This window comes from Macrobrachium nipponense, chromosome 23, assembly GCF_015104395.2.
Source record: "Macrobrachium nipponense isolate FS-2020 chromosome 23, ASM1510439v2, whole genome shotgun sequence".
Classification (NCBI taxonomy): domain Eukaryota; kingdom Metazoa; phylum Arthropoda; class Malacostraca; order Decapoda; family Palaemonidae; genus Macrobrachium; species Macrobrachium nipponense.
Genome location: NC_061090.1, coordinates 79,239,863 through 79,259,100, shown reverse-complemented (window position 1 = coordinate 79,259,100; position 19,238 = coordinate 79,239,863). Strand labels below are relative to the sequence as shown.

The 19,238-nt window shown below is 38.7% G+C and overlaps 1 protein-coding gene and 1 long non-coding RNA gene across 2 annotated transcripts in view; one reads left to right on the top strand and one right to left on the bottom strand.

The window, feature by feature from the left end:
* Positions 1-1,415: 1,415 nt before the first annotated feature.
* On the top strand, positions 1,416-5,929 carry LOC135201830 (high mobility group nucleosome-binding domain-containing protein 5-like). The gene is made up of 3 exons (XM_064231108.1): positions 1,416-4,259; positions 4,865-4,995; positions 5,623-5,929. The coding sequence occupies exon 1, from the start codon at positions 1,496-1,498 to the stop codon at positions 2,252-2,254; it is 759 nt and encodes a 252-aa protein (XP_064087178.1). The 5' UTR covers positions 1,416-1,495; the 3' UTR covers positions 2,255-4,259; positions 4,865-4,995; positions 5,623-5,929.
* A 1,002-nt stretch (positions 5,930-6,931) lies between these two features.
* LOC135201813 (uncharacterized) overlaps positions 6,932-19,238 on the bottom strand; it is a 78,513-nt gene continuing 66,206 nt past the window's right edge. The window contains exons 2-3 of the long non-coding RNA XR_010311611.1: positions 12,459-12,661; positions 6,932-10,927 (exon numbers count right to left, since the gene is read on the bottom strand). This is a non-coding gene — a long non-coding RNA (uncharacterized LOC135201813). The remainder of the gene's footprint in view (positions 10,928-12,458; positions 12,662-19,238) is intronic.

The window sequence follows — 19,238 nt, the reverse complement described above, 5'->3', positions numbered from 1 at the left end:
AAATAGTTTTGGAGGGATTCAGTTTTCGAAAAAATAGTTTTCGAGGGATTCAGTTTTCGAAAAAATAGTTTTCGAGGGATTCAGTTTTTGAAAAAATAGTTTTGGAGGGATTCAGTTTTCGAAAAAATAGTTTTGGAGGGATTCAGTTTTCGAGGAATTCAGTTTTCGAAAAATAGTTTCGCAGGATTCAGTTTTCGAAAAAAAAAAAAAGAGTTTCGAGGGATTCAAGCGAAAAAATAGTTTTCGAGGGATTCAGTTTTCAAAAAAATAGTTTTCGAGGGATTCAGTTTTTGAAAAATGGTTTTTGAAGGATTCAGCTTTCCATAAAAAAAAAGTTTCTAAACGATACGGTTTCTGAAGAAAGCAATTTTCAGAGGATACAGTTTTTAATGAATACAGTTTTTGCAGAATGTAGTTAAAAGAGATAAGACTTCAGAGAATACCGTTTCCGAAGGGTAGTGTTAAAAGAATACAATTTCCGAAGAACGCAGTTTTCGAATACAGTCATTTACATTTTACTCGTGAGCGAAATACTGACCGCCAATGCTCCATTTGAAGACCACTGACCGCTCGAACTGTACAGTACATCTACCGCAATGTACATTTTCCTAATTCTGCTATGGAGGAGTTATGAAGTTCCATTTGACTACGTCTGTGTGTGTGAGAGAGAGAGAGAGAGAGGATGTAATTGCTGTATGGATGGTTAATGGCTGAATTGGTTGTTGGTAGGTTCTGGGCTGTCTGCTGGTCCTGTTGATTGTTAGAGTTCTGTGTTTTGAGTGTTTTTGAGTCAGTCTTAAGCGAGTCTTTAGTAAGAACTGGTGAGGTTTATTAGTGACGGCAGCGGTCTTTGAAGGCATTGGGAGTTCGTTGAGTTTTGTTTGTTTTTGTTTGTTATTGTGATTGTTAGGTTGGTGTTGTTTGATTAGGGTTGTTGTGCCTGTGCTGTTGTGATTTTTGTGTTTGTGCAGTGGTCTTTTGTTGTGTTTTGTTATGATATGTGAGGTTGTGTTTCTTGGTTGGTTGCTGTGTTGTTTGGTGGTTGTGTTCTTGGGTTGTTGTTGTTTTTGAGTTGTTTTGTGGTTGTGTTCCTTGGTTGTTGTTGTGTAGTTGTGGTCCTTGGTGGTTGTTCTTGGTTGTTGTTGTTGGTGTTGTTGTTGTGTCTTCGATCAGCGGACAGCACAGGATAGCTGGGAGTGACTGGATTGATTGGTAAGTACATGTGTTTTGTGTGTGTTTTTTTTTTTTTTTTTTTTTTTTTTTTTTTTGTCAATTGTCCTGCTGTAATTTTGTTGTGTAATGAAGAAAAAAGTGTGATTGAGGGTGGATTTTGGGGCAGCTGGAATGATTAGGTATATGTGGGGGGGATTCTGCAGCTTGTTTTTTGAGCTTGTGATTCCGCCACATTATTTTTTGGCGCCCGAACAGGGACTGTTGGTACGGCAGCTGCAGGGCAATTGGGGTATTGAGTTGTGTGATTGGTGGATAAGTGAGGATGGAAGGGTTGAAGGAGATGGAGAGGTTGAAGGAGGAGTTATGGTTGGCGAGGGAAGCTAAGGGAAGGTTGGAAGTGGAGAATGAGAGGTTGAGGGTAGAGTGTGAGGAGCTGAAGAGTGAGTTAGAGGAAATGAGAGGAATGCTAAGGAGTGCGAAAGTGGAAATGAAAGAAGAGGTGAAAGGAGCGGAAGAGAGAATGGTTGAGAAAATGGACGAAAAATTCGGGGTAATGATGAGTGCAGTGCAAGAGATGATGCAGGAAATGATGAAGGGATTCGTGGGAGAGGGAGCTGTAGGAGGTAGGCCTACTGGGTCTTGTGACGGGCCAGGAGTGGTAAAGGAAGCGAAAGAGCGAGTGGATGAGTGTACGAGTGAAGAAGGTGATTTGGTTGTGATAGGTAAGGGAAAGAATGGGAAGACACAGGGTAAGGATAAACCTGAGGACAAGAATAAGAAAGTGGCTGAGGAAAAGAAGAAGACTAAGGGGAAGAAAGTTAGTAAGGGTGATGGACAGGATGAGACTAGGTCAGAATACATTGGGGAAAGGGCTGATAGTGATTTGGATAGCGGTGAGTGGAAACAGGTAGGTAGAAAGAAGAAGGGTAAGAAGAGCATAGTTACGGGTATAGACGTGAGTATGGAAGTGGATTCGCTGTATTCGGAAGAGGGAAAGAGGGGTCAGAATGGAAGTAGTGAAAGTGAGAGTGAGAGTGAGCGGGAAGTACGAAAGGCTGTGCATATGAGAGAGGTACCCTGATGTGCACAATACGAGGAATATGGTAGTAGGGACATAAGGGACTTTTTTGAGGAATATGAGAGGTATTGTGAGGCAAAGTATGGGGATAACAAGAGAGTTAGGTAACTTTTTGACGGGATTTTTGTTGGATATGTATAGGGTAATTATGAGTGTAGGGAATGTGCCGTATGAGAGTGTAATAGCTAGGATTGTAGAACAGGCAAAGAGGATAAAGAGTAGCGTTAGATATAGGAGGAGGCAAGAATGAATGTTGGTGAGTCGTTGTCGATGTATGTCTGTAGGTTAGAAACATTAGCTAGGAAAAAGTTTGGGGACGAAGGGATAAATGAGTGTAAGGAGTTAGTGCGAAAGTTGTTGGCGACTGTACCAGAGAGTGTATATGAGTTTATAAATCTGAAACGTAAGGAGAAAATGCGATGGACGAATGAAAGGTTAACCTGGAACGACATTTTAGAAATAGTAGAGGATTACGAGTTAGATAGGTGTATGAAAGAGAGTAGAAGTGTTAGTGTTAGGACTGAAGTAGCTGAGGTTGTACCGGAGTTTAAAAGCTATAGGGAGGCAGTTTTGGAAGGGCCAAGGCGAATGGCAGAGCGAGTGGTAGATAGGAGTGTTAGGGCAAGTAATGTGAGTGTAGTTAGCCCTAAAAGAGTTAGGAGTGCGAGTGTTGGACGAGTAGGGTCAGTTAGTTGTGAGCGAGAGCAGCAGCAGTGTTATAGATGCGGTAAGCCAGGACACAGGAAGAATGAATGTCGGTGGGCATTAGGAGCGTGCTTTGGGTGTGGGCAAACAGAGCATTTGGTGAGTGAGTGTAAGAAAGATAAGGATATTAAATGTTATAGGTGTGGACAGGTAGGGCATATAGCTAGTGGATGTCGGGGTACCCGTACGAACATAGTTTGCGGCAACTGCGGGAAGAACGGGCATTATGCTAGGATTTGTAAAGAACAGCGTGCGAAATGTGTTGAATGTGGAATGGAAGGTCATGTGGCGAGTGTGTGTAGGCGAAAGAGGATGAGTCAGGCTGGGAATTCGGGAAACTAGGTGAAAAGGGGATTCATTTGGGTGGGTCCTCTAGTATGCGACAGTATGTTTGGGAGAATGCGATGAGTGAGTGGTTGAGGGTGAATAAATGTAAGCCGACTGTCAGTGAGCAAATGGGTCTGGAAGATCGGCAGTTAGTGTTGGTTGAGTATGGAAGGAAGCGGAAAAAGGTAAGGAAAGGGAATGAAAGGGAGAAACGTGAGCTGCATGATAGAGGGGTTAGTGTTAGGGTAAAAATGGTGGATAAAGCTACACAGTGTAATACAGATGACTTTGAGGGGAGGAATGATACGTATAGCGTGTGTGGGTTTGAATTATCAGGGTTTAGTGAAGTTTCACCAGGAAGGGAATCAGATAGTAAAGATGTAGTTGGCAGTATGAATGAGTCTCTTCGGGAGTTTGGCAGGAGTGTAAATGAGGTAAGTGATTTGGTGGCAGAGTTACGAGAGATGTTCGGACAAGAGTTAGAGGGGGTAGATGAGATAGTGAATGGGATTTGGGGGGATGGTAGTGAGGGAGATGATAATGGTAGTCTGACTGGAAGTGATCTGGGAGAAGTTGATGGCGGTGTAACTGAGTGTGTGTGAGGGCCCTCAAACGAGATCCAGGGGACCTGCATCTGAGCATCCGTGGGTGTTGCGGAAGGCTATTTAGTGTGGGTGTTGTGAGTGAAAGGAGACGTTGTCAAATGTAACAGGGGAGGAAATATGGAGGAGTTATGAAGTTCCATTTGACTACGTCTGTGTGTGTGAGAGAGAGAGAGAATGTAATTGCTGTATGGATGGTTAATGGCTGAATTGGTTGTTGGTAGGTTCTGGGTTGTCTGCTGGTCCTGTTGATTGTTAGAGTTCTGTGTTTTGAGTGGTTTTGAGTCAGTCTTAAGCGAGTCTTAAGTAAGAACTGGTGAGGTTTATTAGTGACGGCAGCGGTCTTTGAAGGCATTGGGAGTTCGTTGAGTTTTGTTTGTTTTTGTTTGTTATTGTGATTGTTAGGTTGGTGTTGTTTGATTAGGGTTGTTGTGCCTGTGCTGTTGTGATTTTTGTGTTTGTGCAGTGGTCTTTTGTTGTGTTTTGTTGTGATATGTGAGGTTGTGTTTCTTGTGTTTCTCGTTCTTTGGTGAATCAAATTTGCATTAAATTTGTTTGTAACAGTGAGAAGATTGTTTACTCTTGCTGCCAGAAATTCATTTCTTGAGGAGTAAATAATAAATTGCAGATTCTAACTGAGTTTGTGAATGCAAACTCTAATAACCTTAGGTGGGACAGGTCCCCAGAAAAAGAAAAAAATTGCGTTCAGCTCCTGAGTGTTGGCCTAACCTCTCAAAGAGTGGAAAGACATAGAGAAAAAGAGAAGACTGTCCGTTAATAAGAAAAAAAAATTAAAAACCTTGGTGTTAAATTTAAGATCGAATTTTGGTCGAAATTCCCCAGGAGTATTTTGTACCCTGTAAGAAATAGATCACCTTGTCAGTACGATGGGAGTCCTTGAGGAATGGGGTCAAACGTCAAGGTTGGGAACTAAAGTTCTGTTGAATATATTAAAGCAATCCCCTTCTCTCCCTTTCAGACTCAGCCATGTACACTTCTAATAGGTCTAACAGGCCTGAAGAACCCAGCCACACCTAACGTCAAGGCCTACGTCACCAGAATCATCGACGGCCAGGTCATCCACTACGACACCACACGAAGAAACTGGTCGTAGGTTTTTAGATGCTCCATTTTTTCTTTCTTAGGTTATCCTCTCTCTCTCTCTCTCTCTCTCTCTCTCTCTCTCTCTCTCTCTTCTCTCTCTTCATTCCGTTTATGCCTTTATACCAATTCAGTATAACAGTTTACCTTGCTACGTGTCTGAACTTGCTATTTCTACCCTGACGCTATTATCATTTCAAACGTGCGTGTGTGTGTGGGGTTTTTTTTTCTAATTTATGACACTACGTCGTCATTAACGCTGCTTGTTCCTCTAATTCCATCGATTCACGCCCGTCCAGTTCTCTGTACTTCTATATTCACACGCAGCAAAACATACCATAGGACGTTATAAAAGGATTATTTTTGACGCTTTCCTTTAAAATTTTAGGGACAAATTTGCAGCTGCTGAAATGGATACACGATCACTGGAAATGTATGAAAGGATCAGAAAGTTACTATAGTTGGTTCACCTAAGGTAGATTCTTGGGTGAGCCCTATGCCTGCGAGACGTTTGTTTGGCGGCCTCTGATTGGCTGGGAGTTGCCTAGCTCCCGGTACCAGCCAATCAGCGGTTGCCAAACAAACAATTAAAAAAAAAAAAAAAAAACACTACTCTTCACCTATTTACATCCACAGAGACGCCAGCGCCTACTGCACAGGTCTTAACAAGAGGCTCATCAGGCCAGCCAATGTGATTGCAAACGCGGCCGTCTTGGGAGCCATGAACCCGATGTACATGTTCGTCGGTGCCCTGACTGACCTGGCTGCCCCAGACTTTGTTCGTGACCTCTACAACAACCAGCAGTTGGCCGTGACTTGGGACTCTACGCGAAAGTACTTGGGGTCTCCCAAAAAATACATAACGTTTGTCCGAGGCGCTTTCGAGGATGTCAATGATTACTGGATCCCAGCCGCCACGGTCACTATATGTATGCCAATACCCTAAAGGTATATATATATATATATATATATATATATATATATATATATATATATAAAAATAAAACTCGCATTTCATTTACATTTACATTTCAACGGCATGTCTTAGAAGACATTCTTATCAGGCTCAGAAGGACACCTATCAAGAACGTATTCCTAAACCTTTTCATTTTCTCTATGAATGCTTTATAACTAAAGTAAGAAGACGAAGAAGAGAAATTGCTTCAATGTCCTAAAAGTGAAAATCACACATCTCACTTATAAAACGACAAAGTAATATTTTCCCTGGCTTTAATTTTGATTACTGGAATAGTATTATCGTTTTAAAATTATGGTAACTTCTTTCTTAATACCATTTTAATGGAAATTTCAATTGAATCTTTATTTATTTAAGTATTTATGTCTTTATTTTAATTTTTTTTATTTTTTTGCTGTGTCATAAAGTTAGTTTTTGATTTGGTCAAAAATTATTTTTCCTTGATAATGTGTTACTCTCTTGAAGCGCATATACAGTATATCCATACAAACTTGAATTTTTATGTTGTGACGAAAAAATAAATGCACAACTTTTTTAATTGATTTTACAAATATTTCACTGCTTATTTCCATCATTAACTATATGAAAGCATTAGATCTTGACCCTTAAGGGATATTAGTCCTGGCCCTAATGTACAGACCTAGTATGCATTTATTTGTGCCCTAAATTTTATTGCTGTGAGCAGTATGACCCTTGACTTTTATTCTTCATTCGGTCAGACATCTGGCTAGTTGGACATAACTCCAGTACAAGCCCATTTAAATATGGCGTCTGTTGGTTATACTAAAATAAAATAACTTTTTTAGTTGATGGTCTACAGAAGTAAATATTGCTTCTACATTGGGATTTTCAATGGTGAGGAATCCATCTCTGACCTTAGTTTTAGAGTTTGCGGTGTCGTTAACCCACAAACCCAAGACAGTAACTACTGGCCAATGCAATTTCTTAACCCATTCTAAAAGTCTTCATGTATCAGTCAGTATTGATCCTTTTAGGGTGTGATTTGTGTGTAAAAGTGTATTAGTGTATGAGGAATTTTTAAACATACATATTTTTTTCTCATCTATTTTGTTGCACTGTATGGTCATTGGGCTTTGGCGCTTGGTTTTGTGCAGTAAATTTCATAAATCTGTCTAGAATACATGGATTTTATTCTTGGAATTACGAAGACAGTTTGAAAGATATTTGGGGTTTGTCAAGGACGGGTAACATCTACACTGAATTTTGAAGACTTTTAAAACAATGTTGATAAACAACTACAAATGAAGCAGTAACAAGAGAAATTCACCTACTTCTACGTTTTTTATGGATAGACGTATCTATGAGATTAATCTATAGACATGCCTTATATTTGGAGTGAGGAAGACACTTCATGCAATGAATAATGTAATATCCACACCCTTATTTACAAATTACAATACAAGTTTAACTGAACTCCAAATGAAACTTTTTTACGTGACATGTCATGGTGCAAAGAACATTATAACTTATTTTTGTTTCAACCACTAGCAAATTAGGAAAAATCGATTCGGTATCTGTATTAGGATAAAGACAGCTCATTATTAAAGTTGCCATCATTAGCTGCACATGCCTCATTGCTTTTACAGTCCCACTGTCTTTCTGTCATTGTAGCAATATGTGCTACAAGAAACACTTCATGCAATGAGTAATATAAAATCCACACACTTATTTACAAATTACAATACAAGGTTAACTGAACTCCAAATGAAATTGTTTATGTGACATATCATGGTGAAAAGAAAATTGTGATATCTGTTTTAATTAATAGCAAACTACGTATAATCAATCATTATCTGTCTTAGATAAAGGCAGCTCATTATAAATCGTTGCCATCATCAGATGCACATATCTCACTGTTTTTACAGTCACTACTGTCTATGTGGCTGTATGTTACACAGGAAACACTGGCAGCTTTGCAACGGCAACGTTTTGTTTCACATTTGCTAGTGCACTTGTCATCTGGAAGTGTCCTTAGAAATTTCATCGGTAAGTGATGGCCGCTTTCTCTTTCCCACCCGAACTTTTCTGGTTCACGCTCATTGGTTGTTCTTGAGATGAGTGTTAGTGCATTCCGTAACACAAAGAACCCACGGCGTAAGTGCCCATGAATAGCACTTGATGTTGGAGGCAGCATTTCCAGTCCTTTAAACGCTGGTGACATATAGATCTCATGATGTAGCTCATCAAAAGTTGATGCTGCAGTCTTTGATCTTTGATCATACTAAGAATCTTTCAGCCATATGCAGATCCTCATCAGATATTATATCAGTCTCTGCAAAGTTCGCCAGTAGTTGGGTAGGACTACTCACTCACTAATGCTGCATGTCTGGTACCAATTCGGCTCATGGAGTCATCACCAGTGAGCACAGGAGCCTTCAATAATGAAAGACATGAATGGGGGCCTACCAAGTTTTTGGGAAATGATGTGAAGTAGGACTATACGTCTTCTATCACCAGTCCCAAACTGAACCCACAGTTCTTGGAGGCCATTGTCAATGAAGTGATGCACATAACGCAGAATTAGAGCAACACTGTCTGTGTCCTTTGAAAGTATCACAGCACGTCGACACCCTCTACTGACACTCCATTCAACGTGTGGGTTGATGCGGCAGTCAGCCTCTTCTTGCCAGTTAGACAGCTCTGGAATATCGCAAACACAACTGTTCTCTACCAGTTTAGCTAAAATCACTCCACCATCTCTTACCATACCACTGATGACCACATGTTGTATGTCTCGGGACACCATCTTACTGACCAACTCTTGCAGTTGCTCCTTATTCTTTCCAGAGGCACAAATTGTCTAGTTTCTTAGGAATCGGCTTTTCCTCATTAATATTGATCAAATCAACCGCCCCAGATTTACCTCCTCTTCTGATACGCCCACCTTCCTCGATGGAAAATTCATTATAGCTGTCAAAAATTATGTGAATGGGCTCTGAGTCGCAGGCATATTTTGGAGATGTCATGACATTATGAATAATTTCACCAATACTCGTGAAATGTGTAAGATCCCTGTACTGGCGAATCTAAGACATAAAATCCAGCAAAACTTGGGTCTTCATTGGTGGCTGCCAGGTGAACCGATTGCAGTGTTCTGTTGTCAGGTGTTGCTCAAGTTCAGCCACAAGCTGGGATTTGCCCGTTTTCGTGGTGAAGTCGCCATCAAACAAAGGAGAGACGGGGAGGAGGTCATACTTCATAATCTCTGAAACTGGCATACCCGTCTCTTTGGCAATTTCCACAGTCCTATGTGCATGTGCAATGTCCTTAGCTACAACAGCAGTTTTGGGAGTTGCGACCAAGTTTTGCACACTGGAATTCAAGTTGAAATGAGGTAGATTGACTTTAGACATTGTGACACTCAACTTAATCACTGTTATCCATTGCTCCAATACAAAAGCCACTGTCACTAAAGGGGCTGGGAATAAGGGTACCATTAGCCTCTGAGGCATGCACAGCATACAATGCCAGGAGATTTCTGGCTCTTTCCACTTCATTGTAACTTGGTGGGGCACCAATGTGATTCAGTGTGGTTATAATAGCCCGACTTCTTGTCTTACCATATGTACTTTGACCGACCGTCGCCTGTAATGGATTCTTTTGTATGCCTTTATGGAGATGGTAAGTGAGAATCTGAGATAGACAGTGAAGTTAGAACTATCACAATCATCATTAGCATCAGTTTTACCTTCCATTTCCATTTCCTGATCATCAGGTATTACAACTGGATGGACATCATCCATGCTAGTTTTTGGAATACCAAATAACACTGAAAAGAATGTCATCAAACCATCTGGCATTGTTGCAGCCTCCCAAGATTTTTCAGCTCCTCAGCATCACAAAATTTATCCCCAAGACCAAAGTTAACCTGTTGTAAAATCCCTCTCAATATGTAGCCTGCATCATGAAGGATATTCTGGTTCTTGATCTTGATTGCCAGCTCGCCAGGACGAATAGCTGGTGAATACACCAACTCAGAAGCATTGCAGCAAACTGTATCTTATTATCACAGTGGTTCATGAGTAGTTGGTTCACATCCCTCTTTTGTAGTGTGATATGACTCCCCTTCTTTAACGTACCTATATAAACTGTGATGTCACTCACATTAAACCCCTTTCCTTTCTCAAGAAGGTCAAATGCCTTTGATAAAAGAGATTGCTTTTGAACTGACACAGGAATTTTCTCGGCACAGGGAGGTGGAATGAATGAACGTTTATATCTTATGGTGTCATTTTCAATGCAGTGCTTGTGAGAAATAAGTCTGCTTCAAAAACTGCATCTGCAGATGACATATCCGAAACCCTAACAAACACTTTATCTTGGAAATGCTGTGCTGCCTGCAAGCAAGAATAGTTTTGCCCTATCCTTTTCACAAATACGAAATTTCTCTTGGACTTTTTTCCCCTCAAATCTTGATCTAGCACAACCGCACACCACACATGACAAAAATTCAGGGTGAACTTTACTGCTGGCCTTACTCCTAGCAGGTGTGCCACTACGAAGCGACTTTAATATAGTCTCAGATTCCTCAGTGTTGAGGTCAGCTACTTCATACAGCGATTTCTGATTAATTGCTTCTAGTGATCGTGAATGAGCAACGGATTCAAGTGTTTTTTTCATCGTGTATGACTTATAGCAGTTTGGAAGGTGATATACAAATGATTTAGATTGGGTTTCAGCCACAATTTTGAACCTTTTGCACACTTCCTCATCCTGTCTGATGGAAGCAGCACATTTAATATTTTCTTGCCCGTAAATTCCTGATGTGGTATTATGACTTTCGTTGTATTGTTGACATAGAATTCATTTCTTCACATCAAATTCTTTTGTGATGGCTGACAGTTGTATGCCTTCTATCAATGGACAGCTATCACCTGCATCTGAGGTTAAGGGTTCCGAAATAATTTTTTATCTCATATATTCTCTTCAGTCAACATCAACAAACTGGAAAAGAAAGAACATGTCAAATTCTATCATATGAATAATACATACATATATATATATATATATCTATATATATATATAATATATATATATATAGAGAGAGAGAGAGAGAGAGAGAGAGAGAGAGAGAGAGAGAGAGAAATACACACACACATATAAATATATATATATATATATATATATATATATATATATATATATATATATTAGATATGTATATATATGTGTGTGTATATATAAACTTCATAAAAACATGAATAGCTCTCTGAATTTTCTTATGACACTGTTAAGAAAACCTACCCTGTTCAATACATTTGATTTCTGGGTTAATGACATCTCAAACTCCAAAAGTAGGTCCAGAAATGTATTCCTAACCATCGAAAACCCTCATATAGAAGTATAATTTACATAGTCCCCTCCTTAACTAAAAAAAAAAAAAAAAAAAAAAAAAGAAATTTTTCGTATGACAGGCAGGACGCCATATTTAAACGGTCTTGTCCTGGAATTATGCCCTACTATACTCTGTTTTTTTTTTCTTTTTTTTTTTTTTTTTCCATCTGTCCACCCGCCTGTGGTGTGTGCGTATGGTAACACTGCGTCCCGGGCTTTAGATAGTTCCATTCAGCTTACATTCAAGAATTATAATAATATCGTATTTCGAATATTAACGGTGTAATCCGCATACAGTAAATTATTAAAACACTTTTCAGTTGCAAATGTACACCCAGATATCCTTTTATTTCCCTAAAATTTACACATAGTGTAACTATCCAAAGCCCGGGACGCAGTGTTACCATACGCAAACACCACAAGCGGGTGGACAGATGGAAAAAAAACCAAGTATAGTCAGATGTCTGACCGAATGAGGAGCGGAGGTCAGGGGTCATACTACTTTCTGTGCACTGTAAGCATTACTAGCCGTTTACTGTACCTCCGTTCATATTCTCTTTCTTCCCTCTGACTTTCCACCATCCATGTAACCACTCCCAAAGAAGGCATTTCAAGAAGAAAAAAAAACACTCCCATAGACAGTTTTCGTCTGAATAAACGCTTCCATAGGTAACTGGTGATAATGAACACTGATAAAGATAATCTCGTTATTTTAAGGAAAAATAATATCAGTATCTCTGAAAGGCATGAAGGGAAAACGAACACACTGAAATGGTAAAACATAACATAACTCTATTATATGGAACATTTAAACTTCTAATTTAGAATTACTTCAGCGACAAAAGACGAAGATTCAGTGCGTGCACTCGCATTCGCAGACGACCAGCGTTTTTTTTTTTTTTTTTTTTTTTTTTTTTTTTTTTTGTTTTTTTTTTCAAGTTTGGCTGGAAAAGAAGGTCGCGAGGACACATGCTGTATTGATCAGCTTTAAAAACCTGACGTACAATATGCTTTAGCATATAAAGACACACCTTTGTTTTGTTTTTTTCTTACGTTTAGCCAACCAGCCAATAGGAAGCCAGGGATGCACTGTAACAAAAAATAGCAAAAAAAAAATGAGAGCCGTGCGTGTGACTCGTACAAGAATGTATGCTTAGTCACGTGAATCTGCATGACGTAGATCTACTTCTAATGGAAGCCTGGATGGCTTCCGCTTTACCGACTATCGACCGATGTAGTAATTTTTCAGTCCTTTTTCTATCTTAGGAAGAGCTGCTTCTGTGTCGAGGAATATCTTGTTGTCTTTCCATGTACCACTATACACTTCATTCTGACGTCAGCACCCTGAAAGAGGGGATGAATTTCAATATTATTTTTGGGGGGGGAGAACAGTCATTTCTGTATCCCCCATTCTCGTGTGAACTAAGAAGTGCAGAATGAGGGAATTGGAGAAATAACGAAGGTAGGAAAGGGAACGAAATAAAAAAAAAAAAAAAAAAAAAACTAAAAAAAAAAAGGTGATATAATATCTAAGAAAGGTAAAAGAAATAAAGTGAAAATAAAAACACTTAAAATTCATACAAATGTGAAAACACTCAGCTAAACCGGATGAAAGTAAACAAGTCAACTTTATGGCTATTATAATTGATATAATATATATTTATATTGGAGAAACAAATCCACAGGTAGGTATGGGTACGAACATATTTGAAAATGAACTTATAGTACAGATTCCCGAAAGCTCTCTGCAGAGATACATTTCTAATGGAAACAGGCTTATTTTAATTAAGCTTCTGCGCACCTACGTCATCTGAGGGAGCGCGGTGGTAAGAACCATTAAGAACGGTAGGTCTAACACACCGTCAAGAATCTTTTGAGAAGAGAATGTTTTTGATAGTGTGATCTTTCAAGTGTCAAAAGATTGTAAATAAAACAACACTGGCATTTTGAATATATTTTATTAAGTTACAACTTTTATCTTTTTGCTTAATGCCCTTCCTGCATGCTTACCCTTGACGTTTCCTATACTTTATCAAATTATTAAGATATCTCATTCGAAAATATACGGATATCTTTACATAAAAAGCTATAACATCGTCAGGAACTTCTATATTAGACTTACTCAATTCAAAATAAAGCTTTTTAAAATCAATGTTTGCCCTCTGTGAGTGCTTTCCCGTGTACAGCATTAAGATCTCCTGCATTATTACTAACTATAAACATGCCACTCCCCCCCCTACTTACACAGTCTATCCAAGTATCACTCCTTACTACTTCTTTATTCTTATTTCCTAACTCAGGGTATTTCACACAAAATATTTTGACAATCTTCTTCTTCTTCTTCCCAGCTTGTTCCCATTTTTATATGGGGTCGCCGTTTCGGATGAGCCGTTTCCATCTATTTCTATCTTGTGCTTCTGCCTCATCAATTCCCTTCTCATGTAAGTCTCCTCTCACACAGTCCTTCCATCTCTTTCTCGGTCTCCCTCTTTTTCTTCTTCCATGCACCTCCACCCCCATAGTATGTCTCCCAGCGTGGTCCTCATCTTTTCCTCAACAGGTGTCCCATACCATCTCAGCCTCCCCTCCTGCACTTACTTTGATACTTCCACCACCTTAGTTGACCCCCTTATGTAGTCATTTCTGATCCTATCCACTCTTGTTACCCCAGACATCCACCTAAGCATTCTCATTTCTGCCACATCCATCTTCTTCTGCTCTGCTTTTCTCATGCTTGCTGTTTCCGTACCATACAGCATTGCTGTTCTTATCACCGTCTTGTGAAATTTTCCTCTTAACCTAAGCGGCACTCTTTTGTCACAAAGAACTCCCGAGGCCGCTCTCCAGTTGTTCCAGCCTGCCTGTACCCGATGTTTTACTTCTTCTTCCATACTTCCTCCAGCGTTAACAAAAGATCCCAAATACTTAAACTTATCAACTCTCCTTATTGCTCTCCACCAAGCTGAATACTTTCTCTATCATCCCCCTCAGTGGTGGTACACATATATTCTGTCTTGGATCTACTTATTCTCATTCCTCTGTCTCCAGTACTTGTCTCCACTCTTTCCAATTTCACTTCCAGAACTTCCCTGCTCTCTGCACACAGAACAATATCATCCGCATACAATATGTTCCATGGTACTGTCTCCCTTACTTCCTCTATTATAACATCCATCACTATGTAAAGATAAATGGGCTCAGAGCCGACCCCTGGTGTAATCCTACTCTCACCTCAAAACCTTCTGTATCCCCAACACTGCTCCTCACTCTGGTAAATACATTCCGGTACATCTCTTGTATCAATCGCACATACTTCTCTGGCACCATCTTCTCCCTCAGGCTCCTCCATACCTCTTGTCTCGGGACTCGGTCATAAGCCTTTTCAAGGTCAATGAATACCATCATGTAGGTCCCTTTGTCTTTCCCCGAATTTCTCCATTATTTGCCTCAGACAAATATACCATCTGTCGTTCCCCTTCCCTTCATAAATCCCATCTGCTCTTTACCTATTTGTACTTCTTCTCTCAGTCTAGCATCTATCATCCTTTCCAGTATCTTCAAAGTGTGGGACATCAATTTAATGCCCTATAATTACCACACTCTTGGGACATCGCCTTTCCCTTTGAAAAATTGGGATCAATATACTCCCACGCCACTCATTTGGTATCTTTTACTGTTCAAGGATCTTTATCATAAGATCGTACAGTATAGCCCAAATCCTTCATCTCCTAATGCTTTCCATGCCTCCACCGGGATCATGTCTGGTCCGGTTGCCTTCCCATTCTTCATCTTCTTCAGTGCATTTAGTACCTCTTGCCTAGAAAACCTCATTACCATGCCAATGTTCACTTGCCCATCCTCTCTTATTAGTCTATTATTTTCTTCATTTAACAACTGTTCGAAATATTCTTTCCATCTCTTCACAATGTCTTCCTCCTTTCTAAGCACTACACCCTCTTGATCCTTTATTTGTTTGATATGTGTTATATCTTTTGTGCTCTTATTATATCCCCCAATGTATTTAAGAGCCTCCTCCTCAATTACTCCCTCGATATCTTTTTTATTTCTGTGTTTGCTCAAGGGGTTTTCTTCCTCATCAAAAACATCTTTTCCTAAATCAAAATCTACATTTCTAAACATGTGTTGTTAGACATATTCCTAATGCTAACTCCCTTTCTTTTGTTACATACTCACCTTCATTGGGAGATTGTTTGTTTGTTTGTATGGTGCTTTTACGTTGCATGGAACCAGTGGTTATTCAGCAGATTCAAGGAATTTTTCAACTGAGGTTATATTACACTTTTCACTTATTACCTTCATTTCCTTCCCTAACAACAATTTTTTATGCCCGAATTTAAAATTCACTGCAGTTGGATAATCATGGCGACCATCCATGGCCTTATACATCCAAAGAAATGTTCAAGGCAATATTGATTTAATCTTTGTGTCAGCAGGTAGCCAATACTATGAGAGGCTTTTAACATTAAATAAAGCAATGAAGGATTTACATGAAAAAATTATTCCTTTCTACAGAAGGAATATATATATTTTTTGCATTAGGACTTAAACCATAATACTCGATGACCTTGAGCAATTTAATTTACCTGTTTGTTTTTTTACATCAATACAAAAAGCAGTGATTTTACCAAACTCTCCAAACATGCATGAAGAATTCGCGATGTCGAGCCAATCATTCGTTATTAAAAGAATAAAATCGGACGATTCACTCCAGTTTTGACACTTCAACAGTCTCCTTTCGCCTAAATATTTTAACCCATTGGCACATGATGTAGACACCAGTTGCACTGCTAATTTAACGCACTGTCTTTGTTGACCCGTTACATTTAAATGCATTTCATTGATCTTATATGCAAACCCATGGTCTGTTTCGATTTTACTAAGTATTTCTCGTATGCTAGAAGCTGAAAATAATGCACTCTTCATTATTAAGGAAAAACCAATCAATAAACTATTTCTCACTAATCTGATTTAATGGGGAACATCAGAGAACACGTTAATTTTGTCAGCACGACAACAGGCATGTACCCATTGGTCTTTGTATGGCTTTTCTTTTGGAAAACGATGGTATTTTATATTCGAGTTTTTCGTTTTTTCACGTTTATTAGAACAGCTAAATATTGCGCAGTTACTTGGCATTATCAATGGTAGAATGAATAAAATGATATATGGGCACACAGCAAGTCCTATAGTCTACCTTACGACTATGGGTAGCATCAAGGCCTTGGGTAGCATATTGTTTTGGTTAACCGCGTGTGAGACCCCAAGGCGCGTGACGTCACAGTATTGGTGATTCATACCCAAACCTGCGCGCTGGCTGACCTGTTGTATCTAGAGTCTAGACCGTGATTCGGATTCGGTCATTCGGACCTTCATATGATTGGAAGATTCGGACCTGATAGGTATGCAGTGGCGGCTCCTCGGCCAGTGTTGCCAAAGCGCGGAGAAACGACCAAGAGTGCGGAGAAGATTCGAGGGGGAGTCATTGAATGCAGAGCTGAGGTCTGCACTCCTCACGTATGCGGCGCTGTAGGTCCGCATAAATATTTATGCTTTTAAAACTTTTTTCCATTAATAAAAAATGATTGAAATTAAGTAATATTTTTGAAAATACTAATATTTTTGAAAAATTAACCATTTTCACTAGTCTCGAGTGTTCACGCGCCAATATCATATACGATAATACGATTGTCAATTAAGAACCGGTTTTGACAACAGTAGATGACATAACCCAAACGTGATGTCTTACAACGCATTCATTCTTTAGGTCCAGCAATCTTCAATTTGCCTTTGTAATTATATATAAAGGTTAGTAAAATTTGGTTAATTTGTGAATTAATCTTAGGGTGAAGACTGACTTACATTATTGTAAACTTAGTCATGTTTAATGAGATTTACTTTACTTTATTTTTTTATTTATTTTTTTAGAAAACAACTGCAAATATGTATTAGGTAATTGCATTAGTTGAAGTGATTCAACTGATTATAATCGAATAAGTTTCGATACCAGTATGCTAGGAAGTGGTGCATTATAATCGTGGATTTTCTTTATATTAAAGTAGCTTATTGATTAAAAAAAAAAGGGACCAATTATGATGTGGTCTTTTCCAATTTTTTTTTAAACTCATAGCCCTGAATAGGGCATTCGTTTGGCTTAGGGTTGCCACATGTATGCCATAAAACATGCATAATATGCTGTCCATTCTCTTGGGGAAATATCTCATTTCAAAATATCTGGATCATAAAAGGTGACATATAGACCTACATGTTTCATATCGTTTTTGTCAGTTTACAATGCTTGTGACATTGATTTTAAGCCTAGACCTATGTTATATATTAGGTTGTTTATTATCATTATTACTTCAGCAAACGTTTTTATTTAACATACAGCATATTACCTAAAGTGACAAATGTGGCTTAAAAAGAAAGGAATAAACTACTTATGAATATCGGAGGATTTATGGAGCTTGTCAACTTACCCAGTGGGGAACGTAAAGAAATTAAAATGAATGAAAAGCAACCGTTTTTAGTAAAGAAATACATTCCAGTGCAGTTTTTTTGTAACCTCCCACTTTTTGCTGAAAACTTTATGAATAAATTTACTTGCCCGTGTTCACTTTGTAGCCTAATTTACGCATCAAATCATGTATAACAATCATAACTATAAAACAGAAATTTATATATATATATATATTATATATATATATATATATACTATATATATATATATATATATATAGATATATATAGATACTTAAAGGACATTTGTAGTTCGATATATGTATATGAATCACGGGTAATGTGATAGACTTATATGATAACTACGTGCGGGCAAAAGCTCTACCACCAACTGAGAACGAGATGGGTGGTATGCAGTCTCCAAAACAAAAAATACCTGTGCGCGAGGAGGTATTCGAGGTGGGAGGCGGCATATACTTATATCTCTTTGCAGGTGGCGTGGTGGGGTTTTTGGGGATTCACTGCCAGTCCTGGAATTGTAGAGGTCGGTGGTTCGCGTCTGTCGATCGCCAATTCTATATCGCTTAATAAATTCCCCCTCGGTTAAACATACATGAAAATATATTAATTCCGAGGTAGAGCGAATTAGATATTAAAGGACATTTGTAGTTCGATATATGTATATGAATCACGGTAATGTGATAGACTTTATATATATATATATATATATATATATATATATATAAATATCGAATGTAATAGATCAGCTTTAAGACTGAACACTGTCCGAGTATCTCGTTTGACTAAATTTTACTATCATTAAAGTTACGTATTGTTTCAAAAGATATGAAGCGACGGAATTTCGGAAAGGGGAAAATCTAACTCCAAAAAGTTTTAATTAGTAAGCCCAACTCATATAATGGTAAAAGATGTTATAACCAGGGTGACTATTTCGTCTAGTTAGTGTAGCAAAATAACATTGCTTGGCAATTAACACTACACCTCCAGGTGATGTGCGGACTTTGCGGCAAACCCACCGAGTACCTGGCTATCATTACATAAAGAAGGTGCGCGTTACATTTTTTTTTTATTTTTTTTTTCAATTCCTTTGATATTAACCCCTTAAACGCCGACCTGGAGTATTTTACGTTCGACATTTTTTGTCTCTCGGGTGCCGACTGGACGTATTTTACGTCGACATACAAAAGTTTTTTTAAAAATTCGCGGAAAAAATACTTTTAGGCCTACCCAGCCAAAAACTCTTGAATCACGCGCCTGGGGGATGCTGGGAGTTCACGGATCAAGGTGCTGTTTTGTTTACAATCGTTAGGCAGGCGCGCACAGCGCGAATTTCGTTTCTTTCTTGCCGCACTAAAAAGTATTCTGTGACACATCTCGGAAATTATTTCGTCACTTTGACATAATTTTTTTACCATTTTAAATT